General features: G+C 43.4%; 1 protein-coding gene across 3 annotated transcripts in view; it reads left to right on the top strand.

Moving 5' to 3' along the window:
• The window catches only part of FOXN2 (forkhead box N2), a 16,256-nt gene extending 2,322 nt beyond the window's left edge, over positions 1-13,934 (top strand). The window contains exons 2-6 of one of the 3 annotated variants that reach the window (XM_008937892.1): positions 4,407-4,501; positions 5,676-5,681; positions 8,312-8,376; positions 12,598-12,666; positions 13,078-13,934. In XM_008937892.1, the coding sequence (XP_008936140.1) occupies positions 4,407-4,501; positions 5,676-5,681; positions 8,312-8,376; positions 12,598-12,666; positions 13,078-13,595 (753 nt within the window). In that variant the 3' untranslated portion in view covers positions 13,596-13,934. Of the gene's footprint in view, positions 1-4,406; positions 4,532-5,675; positions 5,682-8,311; positions 8,377-12,597; positions 12,667-13,077 lie in introns of all 3 variants that reach the window. The other 2 variants (XM_008937877.1, XM_008937884.1) reach the window with 2 other exon arrangements.
• The last annotated feature ends 1,768 nt before the right edge of the window (positions 13,935-15,702 follow it).

The following is a 15,702-nucleotide window of genomic DNA, read 5'->3' on the forward strand; positions in this document are numbered from 1 at the left end:
AAACTTCCCCATTTCCAACAAACAGCGGTTAAATACTTAGCCTCTGTGCTGCTTAGAAAAGGACCAGGTGAGGGCACTGCTCCAAATTCTTTCTGCAAAATAAGTCCATGGTGCACAGCAGCACATGCAGACTCCACGGGAGCTGATTTGGCAGATGATGGGAATGCTGCAGACCCCTTTGGATAAGCTCCTCTGGTGTCACTTCATGGAGCAAGCTGCTGTAGCTTACAGGCTCATTTTGCTGACCGTGTTGCCTGTACCCTTGTGCTAGCCATGCCTCTGGGTGCTTCTCTGGGAAGGCAACATAGTTTTGTATTCCCTTCCATTTTTCTTTTGTTAATGGCATCTTAATTGTGTCTCGGAGGGAGCACATAGTCAGCTTTCTTCTATCCCAAATGCCTGTGGAAGCAGAGTGGCACGTTGCATCAGAGGAGCATGGTTTATTTTGTAACATCAGAGTAAGAAGGGTTTTAAAGCCTTTCAAATGAATCTGAGCTCTTGTGTTGGAAGACTTTAAATGTCTGACAGGAGAGTCTGGTCTGTGCCCCTGCATCCTGGGGCAGGCTGGTTTCTGACACCTCCCAGGCTATTGCTGCTGGTTGTCAGCTAGGAAATCATCTCTTGGGGGTCCAGCAGCAAAAGCAGAGTCTGTCCTCTTTTTTTACCGTGATGCTGATAATTTGGTTAGGCCTTGGAGCACACTGTGAAGTGAATCTCTCAGTTTTCCCCCACTTCCCCCATGTGAGCTGGCATTGCAGGGCAGTTTTGGGACACATGAACTGGATCCATTTCAGATGGTGCTAACCTGGAAGAGGTGCAGCAGGAGTGTGCTGTCTGGGCCCTGGTTGCTCCTGGACATTGTCCACAAGACCCTGCTGGAGCGGATCTGAGTAAAACGTCCATGACACATATGGGTGACTCCTCTGCACCAACTTTCTTACTCCACAGAGGTGTTTCCACTGCCCTGTGCCAGGTGGTGTTGCAGACATGAAGGGTCCATCTGTTTGCATCTGTGTTCCTCTCAGATGGCTAAATACCTTTGCCCTGCCTGCTGCAGCAGACTTTGGACATTCCAGGGTCTAGGACGGCACTCAACAGAGACTGGGGGAAAGCTGTTCTTGCTTGGATCACCAAAAAATACTGTATGCTACAGTTTTATTTTAATAAGTTGAAGGACACTGAAGGGAGAGTAACTTCCTTGACATGCCTTATGAGCCAGCAGTGCAGTCAAGAAGAGGAACTTCTCATGCCATGGAAACAGGATGTATGTCTGTCACATCTCTGCTAAAATATAAATACAGCCTTGGGGTTAGGGAGAGAGGGGTTTCCAGGGGGAAATTGCCTGTTTTGAGGGAACAGTGTCTGATAGACAGCACACGACCTGAAGTGAAAAGCAGTTTGGAGCTGGAAGCCCTGAAGAGTCTCCCTGCTATTTGCTAGACTTGTTTTTACAGTTGTGGGTTTGGGTATTTTTTATTAATTGTTATCACCGAGGAGAAAAGGTGTGAGGAGGCAGGAGCAGCATCTGCATCAGGCATCAATTTGGCATGCCACTGCTCCCGTGGCTGTTTGCTCTGCCACTGTTTGCTCTGGAGGTCGAGGGCGATGGGGCTTGAATATCTTCAACACATCTCCCTTTCTTCTTTTTCTTGCTAGATACGTGCTTTAGGGTTTTTTTTCTTCATTTAGGGTTTGTCTGTATTTTTTTTGACAGGATATGGTGGTGAACAATCTGTGTGGCTGTTCAAACATTTGGGCAGAGAGGAGGTCCAATCTATAAGCCTGTAGAGATAGGAGAGAGATGTCTGTTACCTGGTAAACCTCTTGGTGAATGTAGGATACACCTCCATGCACAGACACGGTGTTTGCCAGGTGTTCACCTGGCCCCCATGGAAGCTTCAGTGAGAACTGCCCACACCCACTGGAGCTGGGGCTGCTGCTGCCCAGGGCTGAAGCTCATGGAGGGGTTTTTGTAGCACAAAATAGCCTTAATGCTTCAAAATGTAGGATTTACTTTCCTTCCTTTATTTGCCAAGGTAAAATTCTGCAAGTCAAATTAAAAATGTTAAAAAGATGCTGAAAAGGTGACAGACCAAAAAATAAATCAGGTGGCTGCTCTATGCTGAATCTAGAAGGACGTTCCCCTAGATGTTAAATAAAAGTTACACCTACATTTCACCTAGCACATGAACAGTTGCCCCACTGTTGATGTGAAATGGTAACCACCAAAGGCAGTTTAGCATTTTAGATTGTCTAAGACTTGGTCTTTGCTGTGGTTAGACCACTGGTTTGTTTTGAAGCTGGATGTATCTGTGTTCTGTGGCATTTCCAACTCCAGTTGTGCATGGCTTTCCCCGAAGTGTGACACCAACTTCAGCCCTGTGCAGGTTCCCCACTCTGTCTTTGCTGAGCAGCAGATGTGAGTGAAGCCGTGCACAGGGGCAGCCCAAAGGGCATCGCTGCTTTTGCTCCGTGTCTGCATTTAGTGCCAGTAATGATGGGTGGAAGTAGAGTTCCACATTGCACCTAACCCAATCTAGCTACCCAAAGTAATCACCTTGTTTATTGCCTCTTTCATTGGATTGAGTGTCTTTATGGCTTCAGGGTGTGTGCTGGTTCAGCTTGTTGTAATACCCACTCAAAATCCTTGTGTTACCACCTCAGGGCAGCAACCTGGTAGCTAGGAAGATGAAAGAGGGAAAGTAACCCCATTCTGGCTGCAGGTCCCAACTGAACTGAATTAGGTGTCAAGTGGAAGTGCTTGTCTAAAGTAGCAGATAAAACAGTGTACAACAGTGCTTTGCTGGTCAGGGGAGTTCCTGCTGTTCCTTGAAGGCAACAGCCTCAAAGCTATGGAAGGGGGGGAAAAAAAGCCAGAGTTGGGCATGGTTGGGATGCTGGGGAAAGATCATGAGTCTGGGAGAGGTGCAGGAAAGGGATCAGGGTGTTAGTCTGACATTGAGAGGAAGGGTTGAGCCAGTTGTGAGGATACCCCCTTTTAGTACTTGGTTGTCTAAATGATCCTGCCAGTCACCATGGCTGTTTAATTAAAGGTAAGCTTCTTAATTGGTGTCTTACAGGCTGTGCACAGTTTTAGCATGGAAAGATGAGTATAAGAAAAATTCAGGTAAAATAAAAAAAAATAAAACAATCTGAACAACTCTGAGAGATTCTCCAGCTCAGAGATTTCTATGAAAGGCAGTGGCTTCAACTAAAATTACAGAGCAGTCTCTCTCAGTTGGAGCTCTCCTTGAATCAGGTTTTCACTGTTGATAGCCAAGTATTTCCTCTTTTCAGGAAAAGCCCCATGACTTAAATAGGATGACAGACTTCTATGCTTTGTGGGTCCATCTCAGTCTTAAGTCATGGGGTGTCCATCCATAAAATGGTATTAATACTCCTTTGATATTGGCAGGAGGTGGTCAGCTGGCTTCTGTGGGCTTGCAGGAAGTGCTCCTCGAAGCTTGGGTTTGTGCTTTGAGACATTTCCCAAAAAAATGTTCTCAAAGGATCTTCCTGTTCAGGTGTAGAGCTGCCCCATCCTTCTCCCATGTGCATGACCAGTCCTGTAACACCTGTTTCCCAAAAAATACCCTGGTGCTGCTACCTTTAGAACTGTTAGCTGATTTGTCAGGTCAGTGATTATAGAATTGTTTTAGCTTTTCCTGGTTAATTTTCCTCTTTATGTTGCAAGAACTGGCAGGCTTAAAAACCAGATAACCAGATTTTTTTTTTTTTTTGTTATATCATAAATACCTGAAGAACCCTTTGGAGGATCAGGCAGGGCTTTACCTTGCTTAACTTTCAACATAAATTTAATATCAAGAGTGACAGTGGCGCTCACATTATTAGGTACATCAAAAATATATTGATTAAGTTTTCAGGTGTTGAAAAAGTGGGAACCCTAACCCATTGTGTAGCTGGGTATCCAGCAAGATGCTGTTACAGGACAGTGTAAAGTTGAATGAATACGTGGCTGTATCAAAGTGAAGGGAAAGGTCCTTTGGTTTCTCACTTGGAAACCTGTTAATCAAAAGACTGCTGATCAATTCACTGATGTCTGGACAGATCCTTAAACTCACAGCAGTATTTACCAAGTGTTAAAAAGGTTTACAGTGGCCAAATGTGAATGGAAACGGGGCTACAGAGAAGGGGCTTTGGAGATGCTATCCCAAGCTGTGATGTGGGTGCTTCCACACTGTATAACGAGGGTCTCTGAGACCATATGCTCAATTTGGGAGTGTCTGTTTTCCATACAGGTGGTGGAGCTGCCTGGGGTGATGTATATCATCTGTACATAATGCCCACGTCCTTGTGCTGTGCTGCATCTTGGGAATATTAAGTTCGGAATGACTGTAACAGCCTGGTCCCTGGATTCCCTAATTTGCAGTACTTCTTTCTTGCAGGTGAATGGAAAAGGTTCGTTATGGTGTGTTGACCCAGAATATAAACCTAACCTTGTCCAAGCACTGAAGAAGCAGCCTTTTCCCTCAGCACTTGCGTTTTATACTCCGCCGGCGTCGCCACCAAGGTAGGTGAATTTCCTCCCCCAGTTACCTGCCTCCACCCAGCAGAGGAGGCGCCCCCGCAGGTGGTGAGGTGGTGAGGTGTTGTTACCGGTGCCACCCGAGGGGAGAGGTTGATGGGGCTGAGGTGGGGCCGGCCAGGTGAGCGGGGAGGTGCAGTGAGCTCGTGAGCTTAGGCTTCCCAGACAGCACATCTGGGATTCGGGTCCAAGTCATCTTTGCAGCTGTGGGAGAGTTTAAAGGAAGAAGGCTGGGGCTGTGCTAGGTGCTTACTGGTAAACCTCATTTCTCTGGAGGGCAAGCAGTCCCAGGAACTGGAGCAAAATCCTCCTTCAAGCACAGTTCACTAGGACCAGTCGAGGGTGCCTGGTAAAGGAGATTTGTCTTCTCCTGTAAGTCACTCATATGCATATAAAATGTATATATTCTATGCTGTTGTCAAAAACAACTTTTCTGCAGTCTGAAGTGCTTAGAGAGGCTGGTCTAAGACAGGGGCATTTTTTCTCCAAGGCTGTAAAGTGTTTTGGAGCCGGGATGAGAGGAACAGCCTTTATCATAAACATCCTCTGAGGTGGAGCATGCAAGACTTCTGAAATCAAGGCTTCCTCATCTGAGATGTTTTAAGATTAGGCAGTAGATTTGGGAGAATTTGAAGTCAACGTCATGCACTCTCAGTAGAGGAAGAGGAAAGGCAGCTGGGTCAGCCTATAGAGGTGGGATGGAGAGGAAGAGGAGGACAAAGCAGAGGTGAACACATTGCTGTCGGTGAGCTCAGTTCTTAGGTAGGCATGTGGCCAGTTTATCTAGTTCAGCAAAGAATTTGGGTGAGATAAGAGATGATTAAGGTCTCTGTAAGTCGCCCTATGCCTTAACCTTACTGCAAGGAGTTTCCTTAAACAGGAAGAACTGGGCTTACTGGAGCAGGATGTAAAACTGATAACGTCAAGCAGATGCTTCCAAGTGTCCAGCAGGACATCGACCCTGGGAGCTGGCACCCCTATGCAAGCCTCAGCTGTCTGGCAGCAACTGAAGATTTGTGTGGCATGAGCTTTTCCAGTTGGGCTTGTAACCTTACAAGATGTAACAGTGGTCTCTGACCTGCCAGTCATCTTGAGCTGTGAAGGGTCATCTTGGGTTTGAACGAGCCAGACAGAAGTGTCCTGTTTTCCAGCTTTCTGCTGGAACAGGAACATTACTAAAATAACCCTGAAATGTTTAGCTATTAAGAAATAGTCAAACTGGGAGGTATGAGATGGCTGGTGGTATTGGCAGACTTTGTTTTTTGGGAAAGAAGATTATTGAAACTACTGTAAAGTAAGGGCATAGACTTCTGGTTTTCACTACAACTAGAGTGAAGGTTTTGTCCTTGAATGCTTTGTTAACCTCCAGATAGGAAGGGATCTCTAGACATTGCCTGTGCTACTGGAGGCACAGAAGGTCAAGGCAGACTCAGCCTAGGACAGATTTTTTCAGAGCCTTGACTGGTTAAGTTTTTAATATCTCCAGAGTCTTCAAGATTAGCCCCAGGCGTTGGAGTGTAATTTACCTAGCTTGTATAAATACAACATGCTGGATTTACTTGCAGGAGACATTTTATATGAATGCTGAAGTACTTGCAAGATCAGGACTTCAGTTTGAAGCTGTTGTTTTCAGTAACATTTTTTTTCTGTGGCTGAAGGACTGGTCACACTTGCCAACAATCACAATTACAAGGAAGTCCTGGTCCTAATGAAGCCACAGGGCAGAATTCCCACTGACTTCAATAGAAGGGTTTTGCAGTGCTTGTATTTATAAGGACAACAAAATAAAAACAACCTTTTAAGATACTAAACTTCTCCCTCATGAATGCTGGTTTATTTTCCTTTAATAATAAACAATATTTGTATGAATTTCAGTCATACACAGAAAAACAGATCTATTTTTTCCTTCCACATTTAAAAATTCTTGGATTAGTTTTAAATTCTGGCCTTATTTTGGGGAAGGGCCTGCAAGGTCCTGTCTTATGTGTGGAGAGAAAGAGCCCAGAGGTACAGCTGGAGAGAGGCTGAAAGGACTGTCCAAATTTATCCTACAGGGTTAGGCTAGAATTCAGCTATGAGAGTCTGAATTTTTCTGTGGGAGGGCTAGTACATAAAATAAATATAAAATTATTTTTTGTAATTATTTTGCAGTGTGTTTGTTGGGAGTATACCTATCATTCAGCAAAAAAAAAGGATTTTAAAATAAAATTGAAGCTGTTACTTTGGGCAGAAGCTTTCCAAAATGGTAATCTGTGTCTAGTTACACTGAAATCTGTAGTATCATAGATGACTGGCATCACTGCTGCATTTTGTTCTGCACAGCTTGTTCAACCAGTCAGTGCAAGGCCCCTACATTCATTCTCTAACACTACATGTATTATATCCATGGGCTCTGGGGATGGCCAAGGTCTTCATCTTGTGAGTTCCTTATGCATGTGCATAGCTTGTTTTAATCCCAAGCATTAATTTGCTCTGGGAAGGCTCTATGTGGGTGTGATTCCTGAAGGATCTGAGTTCAGACAAAGGGATAAAGATGTTTTAACATCTTTCTACAGTGTACCTATAGAGGCAGCCACCTTATTAATAGCTGTGCAGAGTAGCTGGTCTCAGGGTGGTTGAGATGTGTACAGCCACAGCACTGGGCAGTGACCAGTGAAAAGTATTTTCTCCAAAATTCAATTTAATGAGTGGAGTTTTTAGTTTTTAAAAGGTATTTTAAAAGCTGAAGTAATTGTGTGGGTTTTAATTAATGATCTAGACAAGTAATTAAAGCTGCTACATGCTTAACATTTTTTTGTGTGTGATTTGGGGGGGGGGGGGATTTGTGGCTGCACCTTATTTTGGAAAATAGAGCTGCCTAAATGTGATAAATATAAAAGATAAACACACCTTACTGATAGAAATCACCCCATTAATCCCATGAAGTTGCTGTTACAGGTTGGGCTTGAAAATTCTGCTCATCACCTGTCAAAGTCATCCAGCGTTCTATGAGAGACGTGCAGTCGTTGTGTACTATTTCTGTTGTACCTATTCTCTAACCTTTTGCTAGTATGTTTATAATGGACTGAATAATTAAGACTGGGTGTGTAGCAGAAAACCATGTGAAAGCTTTAACTTGCCCTTGATTCTGTGAGATATTAAGTGGTACTTTGCCAGGTGCAGAGCTGGTCTGATACTGCGAAGAAGCAGACAGCATCACCAAACCAGCCCAGCTTCAGATAATTTCAAAACCAGCAGATATCTTGTTTTGGGGTTTTTGTTGTTGTTCTTTCCCAGCTCTTTGCAGGACACTCCCTTTTGTTTTTGTTCATCTCCCACCACCGTTTCAAAGAGCAGGCAGACACAACCATTCTTCACCTATTCTGTTGCTTCTGGGCCCTAAGTGTCCCTGTGTACGAGTTAATGTGTTGTTCACTTGTAGGTTTTACTTACTAAAACATATATATCTTTGTTTAAAATCCAGCCTTTAGGCAGGTACATAAAATCTGTACAAGTTAGTATCTCTTGCCAACAGGAGTTTTGCTCAGCCTGTGTGTTTGGAGGTGTTTTCCAAATGCCAATGATGGCTTTTAGTACTATGTAAACCATCAACCAATGTGCCAAGCCCTCTACTGAGGGCAACAGAAACTGCTTGCCCACCAAACTCTGGTGAGAGGGTTGGTTTTGTTTTTACCTTTCTATGATCATAGTATTGTGCCTACTGTACTTTTTACAAATCATTTGGATGATTAGGGCTTGGCTTTGACCTGTTGACTTTCTTTTCAGTAGGTCAGCATCCCCTCACTACCTGTCTTCAGTCCTTCAGCAGAATCACGGCCGATCTCTCAAAGGTAAACATTTCAGTTTCCATTGCTCTGCCTCCCCGATTTTAATTGTAAGCATGTATTGAATCCCAGCTGATGTTGTGTAAGGATCTGCTCTGGAGGGTCTTCTAGACTATGAAAAAAATCTGATGTAGTAGGATGCATGCTTATTGTATTAGCCTATTGTGTATTAAATCCGTAAGATGAATGTCAAGAGGTAATAGGGGTCTCTTGTTCTGCCAGCAAGGTATTTAGCAGACACATCACTCCCAAACAGGATCTGCTTAAAGACTGCATAGTTCAGTAGAAAACAAATCTGAAAGCTACATATATATACAATAGTTTTATTGGTCACCAAGAACTGAGAACAAATGGCAGCAAATTTGAAAGTATAAAACTTGTGGGCTGTGGTGGCAGAAATACCTTGAAGTTGGCTGTTTGATAGAGGTGGGTGGGAGAGCATGACAGGATTTGCAGGGGAACATGGAACAAGGAGTATATTTCAGATGAGGATTTCACAGCTATGTGGCACTTTGCACTCACTTCCCAAAAAGTTGGGGACAAGCTGATGTTATTGCAAGTGCAGTTATGCAGGAAGGCCTGAGTTCTGAATATTAACCCCATTAAAAGAATAGCCTTATGATGACTGTTTAGTTTAAAGTGTCACCTTAAAGATTGCGAAAAATGTTTGTTAATTCCTGGGAGACCAGAAATAGGTTGGGTTTAATATGTGGACCCCACATGCAGGTCTTGATCCTGTAGGCTGCAGTTCTGTTCCCCTCCCTATGTTTTATATCCCTGTGTGTTTGTTGTACTAGTAATGAAGATTGGATCAGACCAAGCTATGCTTGGACTGTTACTGTGGATGAGTAATCTCTTCTGGCCATGTCAGGAACTCAGTGGCACAACACACTTCCCTGTCTAGCACGTTAAACGTAGCTGTCTGCAGGTGACGTTTCAGGAGGTGCCCATCCCTCCTGGTTGTCCCTGCAGCGGGTGGCACCACTGGGAGGGCAGCTCTTCAGCACTTGCAGACCTGCCAGAGGGGTGGGCTGGGCACCAGCAGCAGCATGCGAGCTGAGCAGGGCATGCTGGCCTAGCTACTCTTGGCTTCTTTAGTGCAGAAAACCCCAAAGTGGTATTGCTACTGGGGAAGAAGGTGGGGTTGTGGTAGGGGCATGTGGGGCATTGCTGTTTATTTTCAGGGAGTCGCTGCTCAAGTGCAGCATTGCTTGTCGTTCTGCTGTCCCTTCCCTTGGCCCACGGGGATCTGCCGACCCTTCCAGGTTTCAACAAGTGTTAGAGTAACAAGGGCTTGGCCATAGTTCTGTCCTTGGGATTTCTGTTTTTGCTTTCCATGAGAAAAAAACAACCAGCCAGATTCAGATTTAAATATTTTTTTTTTTTAATGTTAATTTAATATGGAAATCTGTTTTTCATCAACAGTCAAATGCAAATAGAAGTAGTAACAGGTTTTGAGCAGAAGATGGTTACTTGATTTTCTCCATATGTACTTTAAAAAAAAGTTTTCTTCATCTTAAAATGTTTTAGTGTGCCTTGGTACATGAAGATGGCTAGACAGGATGCTGGCTGCTGCAGCATTTCTCCTAGAGAAGCATGTTGAGCACAGGTCTTGCACCTCATTACTGAAGCTTAATACATTGAAGGTTTGTCCTCATCAAAAATAGTAATAATTTTTTTTCAAAAGTGAACTATGCTCAATTTTTAAAGGGTTGATTCCAAGAAAAAGTGAGCACATGTTAATTTGCTGTAGAGGAGTGTTGTTAAAAGCTCTTTCGAAAGGATACCGAAAGGCCAGTGACAAAGTAGGACCTGAGCAGCATAGCAGGCATCCAGCTCTCTGTTTTTGCTAGCATTGTTAGGCTTTGAGGTGAGAAGGTTGCTTTTAGTTTTCAGCCACAAACCAGAAACATTGCTTAGGCAGAAAGCCAAGTTTTTTTAGCAAGCAAGCAGCTGCCTGGTCCACAGATGATCAGTTCCATCTATCCAGACAGAGGTTTTATGGTGGTACCCGGGTGGCAAGGAAGGATCCTTGGCTGGCTGGCTGCTGCAGGGCTGCTAGATCTGGGATTCTCTGGGCTTGTTAATTAAATACAAGAAATCCCCATCCTCTTAGTGATTTTGCTGGTGTGTTCTGTGACAGGTTTGGAGATTGCCAGCCTGATGTTAACTATTCCAATTTGCTACACTGAAGGTGCCTGAATAATGCCATATATCTGCTCTCACTTAATTTTGCATCTCGATGAGCCTGTTCAGCATCTCCCTGGCATTAGAGGCAGGCCATTAGTGTTCCTGAGGTCACACAGGGCAGCTGTTGTGCAGATGAAATAATTCCTTGTAATAAGGTGCTTCCTCATTCTGTTAGGGAAACAGGAATTTGGGAAATACTGCTCTATCGAGGAGAGCCAGCACCAGTGAAACCAAAGCACATTACTGGTGACACAGAGTACTGCTAAGAAGCTAATTCTTTGGATGTGCTAAGGTGCAGAAAGGCTTTTTGCAGGTTGCAATTCTGTGTTACATTAATGCCTCCAACAGATTGTCATTTTAATGAGGTGGTGCTTACATACCAGCATTAGATGTTGAAATAAAATATCTGTGGTAACAAGTAAGGAATGAGAGTATTTCACTTTCTGATTATGATGGTGGAGGAAAGCAACTCCTCAGGCTTTTTTTTTCTATTTATTTTTGTCGGTTGGACACATATGACTTCAGACCCTGTAAATTCAGGGTCTGTATTGCTGCCAAAGAAAGACAGAACAGAAGAAAAATAAAAATAATCTCACGAGTGCAATGAGATAGACCTTAAAGCATGCTGGTTTTAAAATGAGAGACAGTGAAAACAAGGGAGGAATGTGTATGTTTTATAACCTGTGTTGGAAACAGCAGCTGAGTGCCCTTCCCATGTTGGTACAACAATCCCAAGGTATCACGTTCTTCAAATTTCTCCTTGACCAGGGATGCAGGTAGCGACAATTAGATAAGAGGAGGAAGAGGAAGCCAAACTGAAAATTCTGCAGTCCTCCTCCCAGTGCTAACACTCCTCTCAAATTCAGTGTTATAGTTAATGCATATAGTAATGGGGGAAGAAAAATGCCATCAAAAATGACATAGCTGATGTTTCACTTCATTAGTTCCCACCCCAGCTGCAGTTCAGCAGTACAGTGGGGAAGCCTTTTCTCCCCACTGCCAGGATCTTCCAGCTCCACTTACCACTCATGTGTACGTACATACATACACACACCTCAGATGTGGTCTTTTGCTCTTGAGACAGCAAGGCTTTTGTGAGAGCCCTCTGTCTCTTTGCTCCTCTTTTGCCTGGTTAGTCCATCATATAGATTTCTTATGTACTTGTCTCCTGTATAAGGAGTATTGATCATCCACAGCTGAAGTGAGTGAAAGAAGACCTTGGACTTGCTTTTTTTTTTTTTTTTTTAAGTGCATGAGTGTGTCCTGAAATGAGTGGGGAAAGGCATGCTTGTTTCTTTTTGTTTTCACCAGATTCTGGTTAGAAATGGCACTCATGGCCATAATATCCTCAGGGTGCCCTTTTTAAGATGTAAGCACTTCACTCTGGTTAGCAGAGGATGGTGTTTTACAGCAGCACTTGTCAACATAGCTAAAAGCACCACAGTTCACCTAAACCTTTTTAAGTGCCTATTTATTATTTAGATCCCCATGCTTCCTAGATGGAGCAGTTCAGTGCCCTTTCCCTCCTTGTCTTCTTGATTTCTTCCATTTGACTTGTTAGTGAGAAAAATACTGCTGGAGGAGAGTTGTGTGCTGAATTAGTGCCACGTTAACGGGCACGTTCGTTCTCAGCCTTGCATGTTCACATAACCAAGGTCTGAAGTTTCTGAGGTGCTTTGCTGTGCCATATGTGTAATTTTTCTCCCTCAACTGGTACAAACAAAAGCCACTTGCTGCTAAGTACAACAGCAGGATCCTCATACGAATGTCTAATTAATGTTGCCGATTCTTGGCTTCAACTTCAGTAAGTGCAGTGTGAGAATTCAGCTTTTGAATATCATGGTTAAGAAATGAGGCTCTCCTATAACCATATGGCACTGTATAAGAGTCATGTTCTGTCTGAATTTGTACATCCCCCACCTCACCCCACTCTTTATTATCGGCCAATATGTGCAGATATATATTCTTCATATTTTTAAGGACCTCATTTTGTCAGGCTTACCTGAGATCTGACATTTTACTGCTTCTCCTTCACAGAATCTGATATTGATGCTGCTACTGCGATGATGCTGTTAAATACTTCCATTCAACAAGGGATGCTGGACTGTAAGCATAAGCCATTTTATTCTCTTCTTCTCTACCCAGTAGCTAAAGGCTTTCTTTTTAAAGTTTCAGGAAACGAGTATGGTTTACTTTCCAAATATTAAGAGCAGTCAGGAAGCAATTCTGGTTTGATTATTCTTTCTGCTAGCGTTACAGAGTTTTGCAGAACCACCTTTTCCTTCCCCAGTTAATTCTGTTTTATCTGCAAGTTTCTTCCCTTGCCCTCTTTGTGCTAGATGGTAAGAAGAGAGTTTCTTAGTACTGTGTCAGTTCTTAGTCATGATTAGCTGAAGACCGCTGTCCCCTGGGAATGCTCACGTTCAGCTTGCTTTGCAGTCAGCCAGCCATAGTGTGCTCATTCTGCAGGTGATCTCACTGGCCTATCAGCTTACTGGTGAATCTTGTTTTTAACAGGTGAGAAACCTCAGCCTCTGAAGACACCTAAGAAGAGGAGTTACGGCAGCGCATTCAGTCCTTCCAGTTCCATAAATTTGCAGGAAAACGATTCGGGGGCCACCAATATTGATCCAAAAGAGGATCACAACTACAGTGCCAGCAGCATGGGCTCCCAGCGCTGTGCATCTCGGTCCAGCATGTCTTCCTTGTCCTCTCTTGACGAGGTTTATGAATTTATCTCCAAGACCAGCCATGATGGAAGCGACTGCAGCGAAGGATTTCACAGTGAAGTGGATACAGACGTTGACTATGAAGATGACCCTCTTGGAGACAGTGGCTATGCATCACAACCTTGTGTAGATACCTCTGAGGAAAGTCAGCCTAGCAACAAAGCACTCGAGGAGTTGTGTCAAGAAATTGATGAAGAGTTGAAAGAGGCAGCGGGGTCTCTGCTCCACCTTGCTGGCATCCAAACGTGCTTGAGTTCCTTAATAAGTACTGCAAAGACCCACTGTCACAAGCAAAGGAAAAAATAGTATGTTTGTCAGTGTTGAATATATACATATATTTTTTTTAATTGTGGCAATACTCTTCTACTTTTACCCTTCACAAGGGAGATCAAAGCCATAAGAGGACTCACTACTTTTTTATTTTTGGCGCTAACTATAATTTAGCCATTTATTTTTAAATCACTGCCTAAAAATAATTAAAAAGATATTTAATCTTCTCAGATTAGAAGAGATGCATGAATTGTGAAAACCTGAAAGCATACTTCTTAATGATCACTTTTTCTTTTCTTTGTAAAAGTTGATTTTATTTTTTTTCCAGAGATATGTTTGTTTGGATGCACATTGTGGGTCATACTTACTTCTCTGCTGGCCCCATCTGCAGAGGTGTATTTTGCTTTGTCTAAGGGCTCTGACTTCCATGTAAAGGATTAAAAAACAGGAGAAAAAAAGAAAGAAGGGAGGGGAAAAAAGGTCTTGGCTTTAGTTGCCTCCTCCTACCCATCCTCTCCACTCTTCTGAGATGGGTCCTGGTGGAGCAACTCCAATCGGCTGCAGCTTTCAGCCCATCTGACAGCAGCTGAAAATCGCAGTGCTCCAGGAGCTGCCTTCAGCCAGATGCTGAGTACTCCCTGCAAGAGTGGGGATGAGGGGTAGCTGAGGTGGGTACCATGCATGGGTTTCTTTTTTTTTTTCTCCTCCTTTCTGCAAATCTGCTGTGTGCAGGTCAGATTCCTGAAGGAAAACAGGGTGTTTTTTTCATCTTAAGACAAACTGTCTTTTCTGCAGGGTGCATGTCCTCTTCATGCAGATGCATGCATGCATACGTGCACCTAGGATGTAGCCAACAGTGAAAGCTGCCACTTGCCAAGCTTGATGTTGTTCTCCTGTTGCCACCACTGTTTAACACGTAGTAGTTGCATAGTCCTGTAACATCTTCTGTTCTGTTCCCCTATACTTATTTGGAAGGAAGGCGGAACTCACCAGTTGATGCTGGTGACAAGGTGGAGGTTTTAGGTAGCTCAGTAGTGGACAGCTGCTGAAAAGGGAAAATCTTACCCCTACAAAATAGAACAGCTTCCTTTTGGATTGGGGAACCCTGAATTGCTTTTGGAGTTTTGCCCCTTCCCCCAAGTGCTTGTTGTTTCTTGTCACATGGGCTGCCCATACCTCTGTTTCCACAATCACTCACTGTGCCTTGTGCTGTGTGAACCCTGTCAGCCTCCTGCCACCTCTGGGGCATCTAACAGGCAAGGCTGTGCTTTACCCTTTGGATCCACATCATAGCTCAGGAGGATCTCTATTTTGGGAAGAAATTCCTTCACAATTCATTTTTGCAATAAGAGAATCTGTCTAGTTCCCAGACATCCTTCAGCCAAAAATGTTTTAGTGGCATGGTAAACAACTTTCCTTTTTTTTTTTTTTTTTTTTTTTTTTAAATCTGTGGTGATTCCTTACATCTTCCTATAGTTGAGGGCTGTTTTTTTGGGTTTGTTTTTAATTTTCTGTTCAAAATGGGTAAGTAGTTTTGTTGGGAGTGGGTTTTAACAGTACTGTATGTATAAGGATGCCTTAAGTATGTTGCAGAATTGTATACAACTATCAAAGGTCATCTTCCCTTTTTCTGAAAGTTAGCATGATGTGCCATAACCATTCTCACTAACACATGAAACCATTGGCAAGCTGGTAAAAAATTAGGAGCAGAGCCACCTAGGAAGCCAGTGTCCACTGTTTTGGTTGTTGAAAACAGTGCTGGATTCAGCCAAAAATGTAGTTTTTCCCTAATGGGGTATCTTTCTGGCTATTTGGAGGCCTTTCTTAGATCTGTGTGGCGTTTATTGTTGTTGTTTGGGTTTTCTTTTTCTTATTTTTTAGTCTTTTCATGAATACTGCCATAAACTGTCTACTTTAAATATGAACACAGCCATGCTGCTGAAGGTCTGTTGCTCTGAGGGCCTGTTCCAGTGCCTCTTGAAGACAACGGTGGTGCTCCCACTGACACAATGGCTGTTGGATCAGACCTGAAATTTTTGAGGTTATTTGCATTTTGGAATTTAAAGCCAATGGTTTTGGTTTTGGTTTTGGTTTTGGTTTAAAGCACAAACACTGGGGGGGGGGAAAGTGGTTTGATTTGTCT

This window comes from Merops nubicus, unplaced genomic scaffold, assembly GCF_000691845.1.
Source record: "Merops nubicus isolate BGI_N331 unplaced genomic scaffold, ASM69184v1 scaffold22310, whole genome shotgun sequence".
Taxonomy (NCBI): domain Eukaryota; kingdom Metazoa; phylum Chordata; class Aves; order Coraciiformes; family Meropidae; genus Merops; species Merops nubicus.